General features: G+C 43.8%; 1 protein-coding gene across 1 annotated transcript in view; it reads right to left on the bottom strand.

Annotated features, from left to right (window-relative positions):
• The window catches only part of grip2b (glutamate receptor interacting protein 2b), a gene marked incomplete at both ends in the record, with an annotated part of 385376 nt that overhangs the window by 64274 nt on the left and 302096 nt on the right, over positions 1-19006 (bottom strand). Inside the window, 3 exons of the mRNA XM_080495600.1 lie at positions 12322-12508; positions 12592-12744; positions 13335-13487. Coding sequence (XP_080351726.1) covers positions 12322-12508; positions 12592-12744; positions 13335-13487 — 493 coding nt within the window. The remainder of the gene's footprint in view (positions 1-12321; positions 12509-12591; positions 12745-13334; positions 13488-19006) is intronic.

The following is a 19006-nucleotide window of genomic DNA, read 5'->3' on the forward strand; positions in this document are numbered from 1 at the left end:
CCGTCACATAAATCGTCAGAGTGCATATTAAGAGAGCATACTAGCTCCGACGATTAAAGTTATGAATCATGTAAACACGTTCCCTGCAGATATTAGCCTGCGACTTCGTTCAGCTTTCAGGAATAAATGTACTTTATAAACTAGCATAATGAGCATCTTTTTGCATGTCGGCCGTTGTTTCAATGGCTTCTCAGCTGACAGCAGGATGTCCAATATAAATATTCAACCTAAAGTAAGGTATTGCGTACACGTTTATATGCCAAAATCAATGAAATTAAGGACTACAGTGTAAAGTGAAAGCTCAGCTAGAAAACAACACAATAGGAAATAGGAAATATGATTTGACTTTAACATGTAAACTATACAAGAAATAAAATTCTCCATAAGACATTATAAGGGGATATAATTTGCCTAAACAACCTACAACTTCCACTCACATTTATATATTATAAAACATTTTCAGAACCTTAAAGATATATATATGTATATATATATATATATATATTCTAGACTGAGAGAGCTTATTTACTGTGACAGTAGCTTTTCATCAATCACATTTACTATCAATCTACTCGGATCAATTTACTAAGGAGCCTTTCCTGGATGTGTTACTGAGGAGGTGTAACTGGAAGTATAACGTGTATTTCTATAAAACAGGTCAATTTATGCAACAATCTAGACAAAGAAGCTAAATAATCTAAATAACGCATAAGATTTGATAATGCAAATAAAACCAGCATGTTATTCAAATACAAATAAATATAAGTGGTGCTTACCATTTGTTTCACATTGTAAAATTATTGTAAGTTACAAAGAGGTGGATTGCAGAAGTTAATTGTTCCTTCTGCTCCTTTTTATTGTGAAGTTTGCAGACTTTTGTATTGATTTTATTTCATTTTTTTCCTTTTGTTAAAGGACCCATATTTCACCATATTCCATGTTCCAGTCCCTCCTCTGCTCATGTGGATAATAATGTGTCTGATCCAGTAGAAACACTCACAACTGGTGAAATTCTAGTATTTCTTGGACTGAGCTGACGTCACCTCTCATGATGGTGGTTCTCAGCTCCTCCACCTCCTCCACCCTCACGGAGACTGCAGCCCAGCCCACAGCCGCCTCCTCCACCCCCTGGGTGACGTAGCCAGCAGCTCACCTGGTAGTTGTAGTAATGTACTGACACATCTCGGCCCTCCTTAGTCTTTTATTGTGGGAATAGCAGCAGGTTTCAAGTGGAAAAGAACAACAAGTCCAGCCACATTGGCCGCTGTGCTTCTTCTTCCACAAGACAAATAGTGAGGAACCATACTGGTACCTGAAGACACATTTTCTCCAGTGGACATGAAGGTGAAAACACATTTTCTCCAGTGGACATGATGGTGAAAACACATTTTCTCCAGTGGACATGAAGGTGAAAACACATTTTCTCCAGTGGACATGAAGGTGAAAACACATTTTCTCCAGTGGACATGAAGGTGAAAACACATTTTCTCCAGTGGACATGAAGGTGAAAACACATTTTCTCCAGTGGACATGAAGGTGAAAACACATTTTCTCCAGTGGACATGATGGTGAAAACACATTTTCTCCAGTGGACATGATGGTGAAAACACATTTTCTCCAGTGGACATGAAGGTGAAAACACATTTTCTCCAGTGGACATGATGGTGAAAACACATTTTCTCCAGTGGACATGATGGTGAAAACACATTTTCTCCAGTGGACATGAAGGTGAAAACACTTTCTCCAGTGGACATGAAGGTGAAAACACATTTTCTCCAGTGGACATGAAGGTGAAAACACATTTTCTCCAGTGGACATGAAGGTGAAAACACATTTTCTCCAGTGGACATGAAGGTGAAAACACATTTTCTCCAGTGGACATGAAGGTGAAAACAGATGTGGAACAACAAAAACAGCAGTTCAATGTGAAGCAGCAGAGACTGAGATGTGGGCGTGTCTTGTTTTGGTTTCTCCTCATGTCAATCTTCCTGGAGGCGGGGCTTCTGCAGCTCTGTGACGTCATAAAATAGAATCAAGGTGTTGAGCTCCCCCACCAGGTAGAACAGAGAAACATCACTGTGAACTCAAGCTGGAGGGAATCAATGAAAAAACACTTTGGGGATTATATGAACCCCAAATAGAACTTTTATCATGTTTAAAGCACAGAAAAGTCGGTTTAGTATAATATGGGACCTTTAATGAACAAAATCAAACTAATTAAAAGAAAAGGCCCCATTTACACAACATTTTCAAGTAAAAACATTTTTTTTGTGTCTCACCTGGAGAAACATCTGGTAGGATAAAACTTACTCACTTTCACTGATACACACCTGGACTCTGTCAACTAGTTTTATTAGCTCATAACCTGTCAGTGAACCTGCCAATACCAGTACTGGTACTGATGGTAGGAAGCCGTTCTCAATACGTTGAGAGTAACTCGTGTTTTAGGGATTAATTGGGGTGACATGCGTCATAACTCAGTTATCAATCAGTCATTATTGCTGCCAGATACAGCCTCTCATTAAACATTCATATATATATATATATATATATATATATATATATATATATATATATATATATATATATTGTGGCAGGACGAAGGATGAGGCAGAGCTGGATCTTGGAACACGTCTTTATTTCAGCGAACACAGAACAGGACTGGAACAGCCCACCAAAAGCCCGGGCGCAGGAGAGCTCAAACCCCGCCCCTCTACCCATTGTTCCTCTGGGTGAGAGGCCTGGATCCTAGCAACCGCCACACAGCCCCCCCCCCCCCCCCCCCCGAACACCCAGAAGGCACATCTGGGAAACCAGTCAGTACCTCACAGGAGGCTTTAACGGTCGGCCACAACGGCTGCGTTGTCCCTCATGTGAAACCTCAGGTGAAACTCGGCGAGCAGGGCGTCCATGAGGAGGAGAAAACACTGGGGGTCTTGAAGGAGGGCGATCACGACGGGGAGTCTGGGCCGGACACATGACCTCGTCAGCCATCATATTGGGGTTGGAAAGGCGAGCGGTGAGCGTCATGTCGCACGAACACAAGACGGGCCGAATTGAGCTCCGCCTGAACAAATGACCGTGGAAAACCGTGGTGAACGGGGCCCGGAGCCGAAAAACCGCTGGAGGAAAATGGACCGACGTCTGACCGGGGTCGCGGCGCAGAACTCACAGGCAAAAATTCCCCCAGATGCACGGGACACACAAGCACTCGAGACGGACAAACAGCGACGCAATCCGCCTTACCAGCCACATGCAGAATATCGGTCGTAAACTCGGAAATGGATGTCAAATGACGCTGCTGGCGAGCAGACCACGGCTCCGTCACCTTAGACATCGCCAAGGTCAACGGTTTGTGATCCACATAAGCTGTGAATGAACGACCCTCCAAAACGAAACGGAAATGACGAGTTGCCAGATATAACGCCAACAACTCATGGTCAAAAACACTATACTTGCGTTCACTGTCTCGTAACTTGCGGCTGAAAAATGCAAGAGGCTGCCAAACTCCAGCCACCTGCTGTTCCACCACAGCCCCCACCGCTATATCAGACACGTCAGTCGTTAAAGAGATGGGTGCTGAAGGTGCTGGATGGGCTAAAAGAGCTGCATCAGCAAGAGCAGACTTGGCGCTTTCAAAGGCCTGGACACGATCTGGTGTCCAGTCAACTGGATCGGAGCCTTTCTTCAATCGCAGAGCCCCATAAAGTGGCTGCAGAAGGTGGGCGGCACGCGGAAGAAAACGGTTGTAGAAATTAATCATGCCCAAAAACTCCTGCGGGGCCTTAACAGAGGCCGGACGAGGGAAATCTGTCACCGCCTGCACCTTAGAAGGCAACGGAATGGCACCCTGAGCTGAAATCCAATGACCCAAAAAATCAATCACAGGCAGACCAAACTGGCACTTAGCAGGATTAACAATAAGGCCGTGTTCCTCAAGGCGCTGAAAAACTTGCTTCAGATGCAACAAATGCTCCTCAGCTGAAGAACTAGCCACCAAGATGTCGTCCAGGTAAACAAACACGAAAGCAAGGTCGCGCAGCACCGAGTCCATCAACCTCTGAAAAGTCTGTGCTGCCCCTTTAAGGCCAAAAGGCATGCGCAGGAACTCAAAAAGCCCGAACAGGGTGATCACTGCAGTCTTAGGCACATCATCTGCACACAGGAACCTGGTGATAACCGCCACCAGGTCCACTTTAGAAAACACAGACGTGCCAAACGCACAGAAAAGTCTTGAATATGCGGAACGGGATAGCGATCGTGCACAGTGATATTGTTAAGGCGGTGAAAATCTCCACCTGGCCGCCACGACCCGTCTGCCTTCGGCACCATGTGAAGCGGCGAGGCCCACGGGCTGTTAGAACGCCTCACGATGCCCAAACGCTCTGTGAGAAAGTGACAGCCCTTTCTCACGTTGAACACAGCTCACCTCACGCACTTCCTGGTCCTCAGGAAGGAGCTGTATTTCAGTGGGCAGACGGCAGGAGGAACAGTCCACGGGGTGTAGGGGTGCACTGTTTGTATTTTTGGGTGTAAATATGTATAGTGGGGACTGGGTGATGTATCACATTAATATAATGTATATATTTTGTATATAATTATGCTTGTTTGATGGATGTGTACTTTATTCATATATTTCTTTGGTTGGGATAATTTAGGATCAGTTAAATACCCCTTAGACGGTTGTGTCAACCCAGCACGTCCTGATTGGCTCAACTCAGGGTGGGGCGGGGCCTATTTAAAGAGATGACTGAGAGACTGAGTAGATGAGTCTGTGTCTGCTGGCCTGTTGTGAGGCTGAAAGTGAAAAGAGTTTGATTGATTGTAAAAAGAAAATTTAAAATAAATCAAGGTAAATCTTGGAAAAGCACAGTCTACCCACGTATCCTTGCTGCATCCTCTCTCCCAACACCCGCCGACCACATCCCAAGTCGGGGTGTCCACCTTGGAACCTCACACGCTCCATATTAGCAAACTCCTCTTTAGCAATAGCTAGCTTCTCCGCGTCTAAACGACGTGCGCGTGCAAAAACCGGCGGGCCCGTGGTAGCAATGAAATGCCCGACGCCGTGCTTTGTCACCGTGGTGGAAAATACAGGCTTGATCAAAGACGGATACTCCCCCAACAAACGCTGAAACACATTCTCTGATGCTAAAAAATTAGCGCGGGTTAACGGCCCAGGTCCCCCGGTCTCACACGGAAAGGTATCAAATGATACTGCATCGATCCACCGGCGGTTCTCGACATCAACCAGCAAATCATGAGCAAAGAGAAAATCAGCAGCGATAATGGGAACAGTAATGGAGGCGATCACAAAGTCCCACTTTAACTGGCGTCCGTGGAAACATACAGTCGCTGACCTACTGCCAAAAGATGAGATGGGGGAACCGCTGGTCAACGGAGGTCCTGTGTCCCGGGCCGACTGGAAGGAGGAGGCTCAGCTGGAGGGAGGAGGCTCAGCTGGAAGGAGGAGGCTCAGCTGGAAGGAGGAGGCTCAGCTGGAGGGAGGAGGCTCAGCTGGAAGGAGGAGGCTCAGCTGGAGGGAGGAGCCTCAGCTGGAGGGAGGAGGCTCAGCTGGAAGGAGGAGGCTCAGCTGGAAGGAGGAGGCTCAGCTGGAGGGAGGAGGCTCAGCTGGAAGGAGGAGGCTCAGCTGGAGGGAGGAGCCTCAGCTGGAGGGAGGAGGCTCAGCTGGAGGGAGGAGGCTCAGCTGGAGGGAGGAGGCTCAGCTGGAAGGAGGAGGCTCAGCTGGAGGGAGGAGGCTCAGCTGCGAGCCGGAGTCACCAGAAAACGCTTCCCTGACACCGAGTCTTTGACGAAAAGGAGCTCACTCCATCCACCAACACCCACAGCTGCTACTAAGTGCTGGCGCTGGTGTTTCCCGGCGCCTCCAACGAGCAAGGAGGGACGCAGCGTCGCGCCTTGGCGCCAAAACGCTGATGAAAAAAATACATGCTGGTCCCGCGCCGTCTCCGGGCGGCGACTCCTGCCACCTCCGCCAGAGGGTCTGTGTCCTCCGTCACCAGCTGGGGGGGCTCCGCTTCCACACCTTGTACAGCAAATCTCCTTGTCGCCAGCAGAACTCGATCAGCCTCCTCAGCAAAACCACGGTAGTCGCCTTCGGCCAAGCAGCGGGAGTTAGCCAAAGCTGGGCGCGCTGGCGGCGGGAGTTGGCGCAGGAACAAGTGAAGGAAAAGGAATCCACCCTCGTCCTCGCCCAACAGCAACAGCATGTCGTCCATCAAGTCCACGGCCGAGCCGTCTCCTAACCCAGGCAGGAGAGGAGTTTATCCGCCCTCTCGGGGGCAGAAAGGTAGAACCTCCACAGCAGGAGCTGCTTCAGCGGTGAATTTTCCGAGCCGCGGGGGAGCGCCAGGAGCTGGATTACTCACCTGGTGGACTGCTGGTCCAAGGCTGCGACGGTCAAGTAGTACCTCTGCTCATCCTCCGTGATTCCTCGCAGTCGAAAGAGCGCCTCGACATGCTCAAACCACGAAGCCGGGTCATTTTGCCAGAAGTCGGGAAGCCTCGGAGCCACGGCGAAGACATGTTCGTCTTCTACTTCCTCGAACATGTCCATAACGGGGCCACCAATGTGGCAGGACGAAGGATGAGGCAGAGCTGAATCTTGGAACACGTCTTTATTGTAGTGTGAACAGAACTGGACTGGTACAGCCCACAAAAGCCCCAGCGGGAGAGCTCAACTCCCCACCCCTTTACCCAGAGTTCCTCTGGGTGAGAGGCCTGGATCCTAGCAACCGCCACAATATATATATATATATATATATATATATATATATATATATATATATATATATATATATATATATATATAGAGAGAGAGAGAGAGAGAGAGAGAGAGAGAGAGAGAGAGAGAGAGAGAGAGAGAGAGAGAGAGAGAGAGAGAGAGAGAGTTTTGGAAAAGATGGGTACATTTTCTTTAAATTAAAAGCTTTATTTGTATTGTGGTTTTGATTCCTTAATAAAAATGAGTGTTTGACACCTGATTGGTTACTGAGTTTTGATAGTTCAAAACTTGTTAAGTGCATTTTGTGTATAAGATGTGTCAACACACTGAGCAGACGACACATTCTATTCTTTCTTGTCTTTGTTTTTTATGTTTGCTGGTGAAGTAATCCAAAAGTAACTAAAAGTACTCTGGTACGTTATTTTTTTATTTTAGTACTTAGAGTAAGTTACTGATAAAATTTTTCAACAAGTACTTGAAACAAATTGTAACGAATAACAGTTTTCAAGAAACCTTCCCAACCCTGGTTTTGAGGTTACGTTGACAGCATGATGCTGGTTAGAGCCACTGAAAGCACAACTTTTTGAAAAAACACTCCGACTCTGCCCAGTGGAAACGGCAAAAAGCTGCGACTGCGCTACATGCACATACCGCCACCATCGCCACCTCGCAATGTTTAGGTTAAATCATGTTCCGCTGGTTCCCATTATTTTGTGCTACTTGAACGCACCGTTAGAGCGAGTTGGGCTGTGAGAGTGGGGAAGGGGGGTCGGGGAGCGGAGTTAGCAGTGTGCTAGCAGACAGCTAACGGTAGCTTTAGCCCCAGAGTGATGGCTCAGCACAGAGCTCCAGCGTGTCGACAATGGAGTAAATATCTTCCCCCTCCAAGATCTGTTCGCTCCCAAAATCTAATGGGTTGGTCCTCAGATGATGACAATTCATCCCTGAAAACTTCAAACAATCCAGCTCAATAGCTTTTTGGGAAAATTTGGTAAAATACATATGCAACATGGTTAAGAAGGTGTGGATTAAATCCAGCTGAATGGTGCAGCTACAATTCCAGCTCAGGGGTGATGAGGCAAAGCATTGTGGGTAATTCCTTCACTCCAACGAGGGAATTACTACCTGGTGACGTGACTGAAAGGCCTGTGAAATTAATAAACACTTAAAAATGCACATATGACACAACAAACTACTGTAAGTTATTTGTGCTTTTAACTTTATTTTTCCCATGTTTATTTGAAGTTTAACCTTTATTTTTGTTGGGTTTCATCACTTTAAAATGAAGTCGCTGGCTATTGGTATTGTGCTGTATGAACCATTACCACAAGAAACCATTATTCCCTTTCAATTGTATTTGTCCAGGAAGCAATAAACGCCTGTTTGAACCAACCACATACATACATACATACCAATAAATAAATAAATACACATGGAGAAAAACACAACCTTCGTCCAAATTGTCATCGGTGAAGATAACAACCAACAGCACCCCCCCATGGCCTAATATGCCAACTACATAGTTCACAGTTGGGCAACCAATGAAGGTGGATGAGAAGGTTAGGTTTTCTTCTGCATGTATTTATTTATTGGTTTGTATGTATGTATGTATGTATGTATGTATGTATGTATGTATGTATGTATGTATGTACTGTATGTATGTACTGTATGTATTTTACCAACTTTTCACAAAAACCACCTACCTAAATTATATGAAATCATGAGGGATGGTTTGTCATCATCCAAGGAGCAATTAAATAGATTTTGTGATGTTTAATTGTTAACCGTTTCTAAATAAATCCCCAAAACTGTGGGAAATGTTTCCATACAAAGTGGATGAGAGGCACATTATGGACGAGCTCAATGGAGATAAGTGTATTTAAGCGTGTAATATAGTAGATTTCAAACAGTGATGTAGCAACCTGGCCTACCCAGTGAGCATTGATACGAGCTAACGGCTATATGCTAGCAAATGTGGCATTGGTGAAGGTTTGCCCTCTAGTGTAGAGTGTAGCTCTAGCTAAACCTTTCTGCAACGAAAATGTTTTCACTTGAAATGTCTGTTTGGATGCTTTTTATTTTTATCAAGTAACAAAAGAGAAAAAAGGACCTTAAAAAAAAAAAGGGAAAAAAAGAAGGTATTTCTGCTACCCGACATCAATATCAACTCATGTCCAGAACATTACTGGTAAAAGTAATTCGAACCGCAGGCCATCTCCCAAAAGTGCTCCAGATTTCTCAGTATCAGCCCAAGAGTCACAGGTTGTTACTCAGAAGTGCTTCACTGGACTAGAATGATGTTACTCTCTGCTGGGTAATCATCACTGGAGTTATCCTGTCTGCACCAAGGACACATTTGACAAGAGGAAATGAAGATGAAGTGTTTTGTCTCGCTTCAAGAGGGCCTCAGACTGCACTCACTGCCCTTCAGACTTTGGTTTTTTTTATTTTTTAAATGTCTGACTGTGACATTAACACTTTATGTACTGCAGCCTCCAATAAATCATGGCTTGCGTCAATACATGGTCAGATATCTTCATTATTGTCCAGCGAGGAGGAAAAGGAGTGCTGGAAGTACTCTCATCCTGAGATCTCATAATACTCAATCTTAAAAAAATTACACATTCTGCTTTTTAATCAAAGTTTCGCTCTATTGTGGTCGTATTTCTTTGACCACCAATATGAGATTATTGGCCATAATTCCATTACAGCAGCATTACTGCTCGATACATGTGAGTGGCGTTCTGGTTTGAGGAGGGTTATTTGGCTTCACAGTGTCCAGCAGACAGAATGGCGTTTGTTGATTCCTGCAGCTCGGACAAGGAAACGCCGTCTAATTCCTGTTGTGTTGTTGGCCGGGGTGCTAATGGTGACGGGAGCGTGGCCTCAGGGCGCACACAGGGCTACATTTTCACACATCTTTTAAATTCTCAATTCTCATTTCTCACACCAAGGTAACGTCATTTCTAACTTTACATTCTTCAAAATATAAACTGATATGATACATTTTCATACTTAGAGGGAAAAGTTTCGAAACAAGTACACTGTAAAAAGTAACATTGACTTTGTTTTTTGTTTTTAAATACAAATTCATTGCCTTACAAAAACTAGTTAATGTTAACATAAATTACTTCTTGTGAGATTATGGAAACTTATTTTGAGTTAATTTTCTCAAAGTAAATTAAAGAATTTAGATTATAGTAACTTGTTTATTTTGAGTTTGCACTACTCAAAGTAACTGAAAGCTAATCTTGAATTGTAGTCACTCATCATATTAAAGTCAACATAATAACAAGGCATTGGTTTTATACAGCACTTTTCTTGACACTCACAGATGCTTTACATTGCATTATTCTTTCACTCCATACTGGATGGTGGTAAACTCCGTCTGATCCGGGGCAGACTGACGGAAGCGAGGCTGCTCATCAACACCGTCAACCTCCATTTTCCCTAAGTTAACGTAACTGGGATACATCAAGTTCATATGGTGGCCTGGAAGTGCAAAACACTACAAACTTCAGAAAATACAACCAAATACAAAAAACACTACCAAATAGAGAAAATACTTACAAATACAAAACATTACCAAATAGAGAAAACATAGCAAATACAAATAACACTACCAAATACAAAAAAACACTACAAATAGAGAAAACACTTACAAATTCACCACAATGCAATGAAAGCATGTTTTACCTGCTGAAAGCAGGGTTACTGCTGTTAGCTTAATGTTTTATTAAACTTTTTTTTTTTTTTTTAAGGCAGTGTTTTTTGTATTTAGTAGTGTTTTCTCTATTTGTAAGTGTTTTTATAGGGATGCTCCCATCACCATACCAATCAGCCAAAGTGCCGATCGCTGAAGCCGATCACATGGATTGGCTGTACATTTTTCTATTTAGTTATGACGAGTGCCACTGGTTAATGATTTGGAAAAAAGGAACCATAGAATCACATTAATTTAGATAAAATGATGGTTTTACTTTTTCAAGAGAAAAAAATACAAAAACCTTGCAAAGAACAACTGAAAAACACTTTCAGATTACTTGCTATCTGTAACACAGGGGTCTCGAACTCCCGGCCCGCAGGCAATGTTTTGTGGCCCCCACCTTGATATGAAAACACAATATTAGAACGGCCCCCTCGCGGAGAAGATGGTGGCATGTGAGGCCAAACTGAGCAGGAAAGGCTTCTGCTGCTTGCTAAAGCAGTCGCCTGATGTGACATCAAGCAAACAATTTTCTGTGGCTTCAGACACGGGAGGCTCCACGCACTTACATTGTGCAGTGAACAATGTAAAAGCATATGAACAATTCAGCTTCAGGTCTACTGTACAGGACAGAAGCTTTTATTTTGACACAACTACAGGAACACCTTGGCAGGAAGAGACTACACATAAAAGCCTCTTCACTCCGGGTTGCCCACCCATAACTAATCAACGAAACTAACTAACTAACTACATGAACTAAGACACAAAAACACAACACAATCATTCCCAACTCCCAACTCCCACAATGCATTGCAGCTATCAGGTCCGTTATATCGACAGTGCATCATTGGAGTGTCTGTTGGTGGTCATCTCGTCCCATGAATTCAATGATTCGTGGTTATTTGCTGAGCCTTCTGACTGTCACTCTCATGAGGACGAGTGTTGCCAAGCGTGAGCTGCGTTCATTGCCGTCTAACTGTTGCTGTGTGCCTTGAAAACTCACCGTACTCCGTCAAGTGTTCAAGTTTGTTGTGTTGAAGGCTTTTTCTGCAATGTGCTTACCCTGCAAGGTATTTTTCATTCGCAGGATGCAAACTTTACATCCCTCTCACAGATCTTAAAAAAGTTCTACACGGCCGACATGTTTGTTGTTGTTTGCAGCCATGCACCTGCGCCGTACAAAAGAAAGGGGGCGGGGTTTTTGTGATCAGGAGTGAGAGGCATTGATCGGCAAATGCCAACCACGTATTTTCCACAGAGATCAGCTGATAATTATCGGTGGCCCATTGATCGGAGCACCACTAGTTTTTTGTATTTGGTAGAGTTTACTCTTTTGGGTAGTTTTTTTATTTGTCAGTATTTTCTCTATTTGGAAGTGTTCTCTGTATTTGGTAGTGTTTTCTCTATTCGGTAGTGTTTTTTTAGTTGTAAGTATTTTCTGTATTTGATAGTGTTTTCTGAAGTTTGTAGTGTTTTGCACTTCCAGGCCGCCGTGAGTTAAGCGTGTTTTCCACCCTCAAATTACTACTTAATTATTTAAAATAGTGTTCTCAGCACGTTGGTAGAAACTGAGTTTGGTTAATTTATCTTTCTACATGAATTTGTATGTTGGCATTTACAGTGTATTAACACATAAATGAAATGATTTTAATTAAGTCTTTCAAGTTTGAAATTGAACAACCAAACACTTTCAGAGGCAGTTTTGAAAATTCCCTCCAATGCAACGTTCATCACATTTTGACTTTGTATTTGTACGCTTTGTACTTTCTAATAAGACATGGCTGGATTATAAAGAAACCCAGTGAAGATTGTTCTCATCATGAAGCACGTTGGATCAGTGATCATGTCTCTGGTAAATGTTGGCGCTCACCTCTCTGCAGAGCTGTCCGGCTCGATGAAGCGGATGAGCGGCGGCGCGGACAGCGTTTCGGTGGCGAAGATGCCTCCCTGAAGCTGAACGCCGAAGCCGTTGAGGGGGTCGCCTGTCAGAACCATCTCGCTGGTTTCTACATGAACCACCTGACCGCCTGGACCCACCGAGCTGGACGCCAAGGACACTGAACGTGGACGAAGACGTGAACGCAGATTAAATTGATTTTCAATCCCAGCAGGTATCACAGGGACAGAAAGAGGCACCTACAGGAGCTCTTGTGCTCTTTCTTCCTCTGCCGTCGCTTGAGGAGTGAGTTGCGAGGACTCATGGGAACTGAGGCCCTGGGGAGAGTGCTGGAGCTCTGGCTGCTCGGCCCTGACGTGGTCGTCGAGCCAGGAGAAAAACTGGCAGAGACCAGAGCTGGAACAATCAAAGGTACAAACACAAACAAGAGTAAGAAGAAACGAAGCTTGAAATGGATAGATTGAAATAAAGAAAATTAAGATAAGAAAAAATGAAAGAAAACGTAAAATAAAAATAAAGAAAAACAAGGTTTTATATATATATATATATGTGTGTAAAATAAATACATTAGCACTTAATTCAATTCAAATGTATTTATGTAGCCCAAATTACAACACAGTCACCAATAACATAAATAAAGCATTACTCTCATGTCTTCAGTATTGCAGGGCCATAACAATCAAAATTAAAAAATATTTTCAAATTCTTATGACAACAAATTATTCATAAATAAATTAATGCAGCTACAAATGTTTAAAAAACAAAATAGAATAGCAAATGAAACATAAAGGGTAAAATATACATGCTTCTATCTAAATACATATTACATATAAATTGTTGAATGTATATCCACATCTCCACCACATATGTGTATAGATAGGACGCTATTATGTTAACAGTTTCTGTTTCATTACTCGGAGTTGAAGAAATAAACTAAACGAATGAAATAAAGGCTTTGTCCTTGACACGTGTGTTTGTGTTCTTACATTTGCAGTAGTCCAGGCTGTTGATGGTGTTGTTGTTGGAGGCCATCCAGGATTTATTGAGGGTGCTACTGTTGCACAGGGTGGAGTTTGGAGGGTGGATGTAGTTCACACAAGGGTCCCAGGAGTGAGGATGGTCCGACTTTTGAACCTTCACTGAAACACACACACACATACAATACACACATGAACTCATCTTTCTCTACATGACAGTAATTCACTGTGATCCTAAACGCACCACCAACAGGATTCATATCTTGTCCTAATTGAACACTAAAACGTTCTCTAACGTCCAGGATTTGATCTTCAATTGGCTCTACGTCATCACGAGACGTTGGTTGTATGAAAACAAGATGTTGATTGATGATTTCATCATCGAATCATCTTCATCATTACTGTCAGTGAAAACACATTGTTTTTGTGTTTTCAGCTCAGAACATTTTCAGATTGATACGACAAGATTTTAAAAACCATATATGTTTTACTCCCCCTTGAACTGTTGCCTTATCGTGGTGGGGGAGTTTGGGTACCTGAATGATCCTAGGAGCCATGTTGTCGGGGGGCTTTATGCCCCCCCTGTAGGGACTCCCAAGGAAAACAGGTCTTAGGTGACAAGTCAAACTAAAAGCAGTTCAACAAGCCCAATGGATGAAGAACTAAAGACAAGTGTGACGTTGCCCAGTAAGGCGCCGCTGGGGCCCCACCCGAGAGCCAGGCCTGGGGTTTGGGCTCGTATAGAAGAGATGGAGGAAGTGTCTGGGGCGAGGGAAGTCTGGGCAGCTCTGCTGAGACTGCTGCCTCCCTGACCCGGCTAAGCGGTAGATAGTGAATGAGTTGATGGATGTTTTGCAGACAGCAAAAGCTGAAAACGATGTCGTTAGCATGTCAGACTATGAGTTGATGCTGTTGTTTGTGTTAATCATGAAGCTCACACATTATATTAATGAAAATATGAGTAAAGTAAAGCTTCTTGACCCATATGAAGATAGCTGTAAATAATTACAGCTATCGTAATTATATGAACTGTCAACTGCTAAAAATCTCTTGTTTCAGTAAGTACTTTCAATTTTACAAATCCGTAAAGCTGTCAAGCTTTAGTTTGTGATTTGACAATATCCACCTTATTCTTTATCGTCCTGTTTTTGTTCTTTTATCTTCTGTTGTCCTTTCCTGGACACCGGTTGGTCACTGCCACATGCTAATCTTTATCTTTATCGAAGGAGTGTGACGTTCCTGAATCTGAGTGCACGGCTGAATATATATGAAGCTCAAACGCCACACAATTGAGCAAACACATGAGCAAAAAGACTCATTTGCTCTTTTCTTGTCCCTGTTCCCACATTCCATCCTTCACAAAGTTACCATGAATATTCATTGGTAAGCGCAGCGGAGGTCTTTTGATCAGTTTTATTAAACCATCTTTAATAAATTCTGATGGGTGTGAAGTGTTTCCACTCGTGTGCAAAGCCATGGTGTTTCGCGGGCTCGGCATGCCTTGTTATTGTGAAGGATCACTCCAAACCGCCACTCACATTCATTAATGAGTTGAACTCCACCTCTGCCTCTGCTTCGCTCCCACCGACACAGCTCGGGCTGTAAAGTGGAGCCCGCCACCTGAACTGCTCTGCGTTATGAGACCTGAGTATCACTGAGTGGGTATTAAAGAAACTGCTCTTTGATCCATCCAGTTTCTACCGCTTCATCCAACTTGTCACTGGTCACACACACACTCACATTTACACCTAAAGGTGACAGTTAGGCCTGACCGGAACTAGGGACCGTCTCACTGTGGGGTGAGCAGGATATGAATGGATGAAAACATATTTTCCAGTAGAAACAGCAGAAAACCCACCCACCCAGAGATTGGGGAAGACTCTTTAAGTGTTCTTCCTCTCCTGCTGTGAGCAGAATGTGTCACCCTTCACTTGTGTTCTCGTCTGTCATGTGGACAGCGGGTGTTGCGTTCGCAACCCAGCCTATATTATATTGCCATCCTCATCCTCATGTGGCTGCCATCAGTCCTTTGAAGGTAGAGGATGTGAGGCTATAACATCTGTGTCTGTTCGTCTGCTGATCTTATCCAAACCTTGTGGTGTGACAGTTTCAGTCCTCTGGGTTTACGTCGCAAAACTGTTCTGCAGGCTCTGAGTCACTTAGGTGTTGGGATCTCACAAGACCACAGACAGTTTGTTCATTTCTAAGGAAAGACAGTTTTCATATGTCATGATACACAGTCATGACATATGAATTTGGATGCAGGAATGTGATTGACCATCACACCCAGTGGGGAGGGGGGGGGGGGCTTTTGCTACAGCAATCCCCCCCCCGCTTTCTGCTGAAAAGACACTTCCCCCATGAACTCAGCCAGTCACTGATTGGTTGAAGCTCTCAGGATTCGACACCTTCGAATCCACAAACTTTCAACAAAAAGCCTGCGAAACCAGTCTCACAGTCTCTTTTGCAGTGAGTCTTCCCCGAGTAGGTGGGTTGCTGGAGCCACCTCACCCAGCGTTAGCATACAGCTAACACCAGAGGCCTGCAACCAGGGGCCTTCACTCCTCAACTCCTCTGCTGACCCACCACGAGGGTCAGACCTTCCCCTGATCCAGAGACCAGCACCCAGAGTCTGATCTCCCATCAACCAGGAAAACCAACCAGTTCCTCCAGGACGAACCAGGGAAACGACGCCTCACAGAACTTCTTTGTGTTTTCCTCAACCAGCAGGAAAACCATCACAGACCTGAGCGACCAGCTCCTCAGTCTGGACAAAAGGAACAACCAGGAGCTGCAAAGAAGGACTCCTGAAACATCAACTTCATCTTCTTCTCCTCAGCCTGCAGAACCAGCAACCACAGTTAGCAGGAGGTGCTAACTACAGGAGAAGACACCAGCTTCCCTCCAGCAGGACAACAACTGAACTCCTTCAAGGAAGTGGGAACAACAACTGGGCTTTACCTGAGATTAGTTAAACCTGATGCTATGATAGAACTGTTTAACTTTATGAAGATGTGTTGATTCTGTTACAGTGATTGAGTTCTATAGACAATGATATTAGGAGCAGTGATCAACCTGTAAACCAACGTTAGCTCTGCCACAGACACAGGGTCTGCATGCTAATCTTTGCTTTACTAACTAGTTAACTCACAATCCTACACATATCACATCAAAGACAACATCACACAGTAACTGATCACCATCTGACGACTCCTGACGTTTTACAAAACAAGTCTCATTCACATCAAGTCATTCTAGAAATGGTCCTTTAGCAGAGACACACAGGAAGCAGACGCTAAAGACGAGCTTCCATGTTCCATTGTTCTCCAGCACATGGTGGAGACCCAGGACAGACTTCCTGTTCTCTGATAACCTCCATTTGAATGGAGTTTCTTGTGATCCGCCATCTTGTTTTGTAGTTCCATCACACGTCTCACACACACTCCCTCCACCTCTCTCTCTCTCTCTCTCTCTCTCTTTCTCTCTCCACACACACACACACACACACACACACACACACACACACACACACACACACACACACACACACACACACACACACACACACACACACACACACCCAGCTGTATACAGGTAGTTAGAATCTGTGTTTATTTGTTTTCATTGTTAATAAATATAATATTGGAATCATACTTGTTGTGTTATTAATGAGCACAAAGGAGAATGAAATGTCGACTCTTCTGTGTCAAGAACTCCAAAATCCTTCAAGCTTTACTGTTAATTCTGGTAATTGTAATTAATTTAACTATTAATTCAAATTCCTGATGAACTGTTTAGTATATCTTATGAGACTGATAGAACTGAATTGGCTATCATTTCCTGTTAAGACAGGTGGAGCTCCGAGGTTCTGATACACATCAGATTACATTTCAATAGCATAATTAATAACTTCGATAATTATTAATCATTATCAATAGCTAACCACAACATAAATGGTTCCTTATGAGGTACGAAATCCCTACATAGGAAATCAACTGGTTGTCTGTCCACTAACAGTGTTATTTCGGGTTTACAGCCAGGCCCCTCATATGCTGCCAGAATGTCCCTCAAATCCATGTCAAATTCTTCACCTACGTACAAGAGTATGGTCGTCACCTATTTGCTCTATTAGTTTGTCCATTTCATCATAAATGTCATCATATTCTCTGAGAATAGCTTTACCTCTTTCTGATTGACTATTCTGTCCTTTACCTAGTCATGCCTGCTACTGACCCTTTCCTCCCTTATTCCTACAGTCTCGTGCAAAACGTCCAGTCTTTCCACAGTTCCAACACTCATCTCTCTCATTTGCTGACCTAGCTTGTCTACCTGCCTTGTTCCTGTCATAACTTCTTCTTTGTCCTCTCCCTCGTCTTCTGCCTCTTCCTCTTCTTTGGCCGCCATGGCCGCTGAAGTAACATACTTCACCTTCAAAACACACTTCCTCTTCTCCTGCCCAAAATAAATCACTTTTCTGTTTCTTGTCCTTCTTCTTATTTCTGCTAACCTTCTCTGCATGTGTTGCCCATCTCATCAAGTGTGCTGTTTGCAGTTGGAAGGTCAACACAGTGCTCTCTCACCCAACTTTGCACTTCTGGTCTAAGTCCATTCAACAGAGCATTTAATACAGTTGGTTTCTCTGGGCTAAGTAATCCACCTGTTTTACTACAATTTTGTTTAAGAGGTTTTGTAAATCTCGTGTTTGGTCTCAAACTCTCTGATTGTTCATGTAGGCAATAATAGACAGTGAATCCAGAGAGGGGTCAATTCTTGTACCACTGTTTACATAAGGACGGGATGTCTGCTCAACTACTTCCCTGCCTGTCCTTCATCCTCCTCTCCTTGTTCATTATCTCTATGTCCCTGTCTGTTTCTGCCTCGTGAGGCTGTTTTATTGTCCTCTTCTGTTTCTGTTTTTCTTTTAATTACACCTAATTTTCTGCGGTGAGCTTTACTGAGCCATTTTCGTGTACGTTGTCGCTCTTTGGTTTCTCTTTCTTTCTCCTTTCCTGTTTGTTACCTTTCTTCTACTTTAAATTTGTTAACCAATGGAGTACATGTCTCAACATGCAGTTTCCCATTGAATTCGTATTTCTTTTTCCACGATTCTAGATGTTTAACTGAATCTGGGTGGTTTAGTTTCATGTGTAGCCCTGAGTATAATGTGTATGTTTAGAAATGTGTTTTCCACTCAAGTGTCATTTCGTGTTCATTTTCTGTTCATTTAGTTGCACTCTATGCTTTTTGTTCTACACATCTATGTGTGTAGCTCTATACTCACACATGAGCAGTATGGTTGTTGTGGGCAGTCAACTACTTTCAGCTGCAGCTCACAGCCAATCAGACAGTTCAGTGGGAGGTCTTCAGCTCACCTGGCAGGTAGTTGGAGACACTAAAGGAGACATGCATTAGACCAGTGCTTCTCAAATGGTGGGGCGCGCCCCCCTGGGGGGGCGTGGTGGGGTGTCAGGGGGGGCGCGAGGCGGGCGCGACTTTCAGTATTAGTGTCTTTATTCATGCTTGAACAATAAAAAAAGGGCCTCCAGCCACTAGGTGGCAGCAGTGCTCAAACTAATCAACAGGCTGCCTGTTCAACCAGTAGAGAAGAAGAAGTACTACACCAACACCGGTGTACAGAGCTGGAGGAGGAGGAGGAGGAGAGGTGGAGAAGTTTCTGACAG

The sequence above is a fragment of the Blennius ocellaris genome (assembly GCF_963422515.1).
Source record: "Blennius ocellaris genome assembly, chromosome: 4".
NCBI lineage: Eukaryota > Metazoa > Chordata > Actinopteri > Blenniiformes > Blenniidae > Blennius > Blennius ocellaris.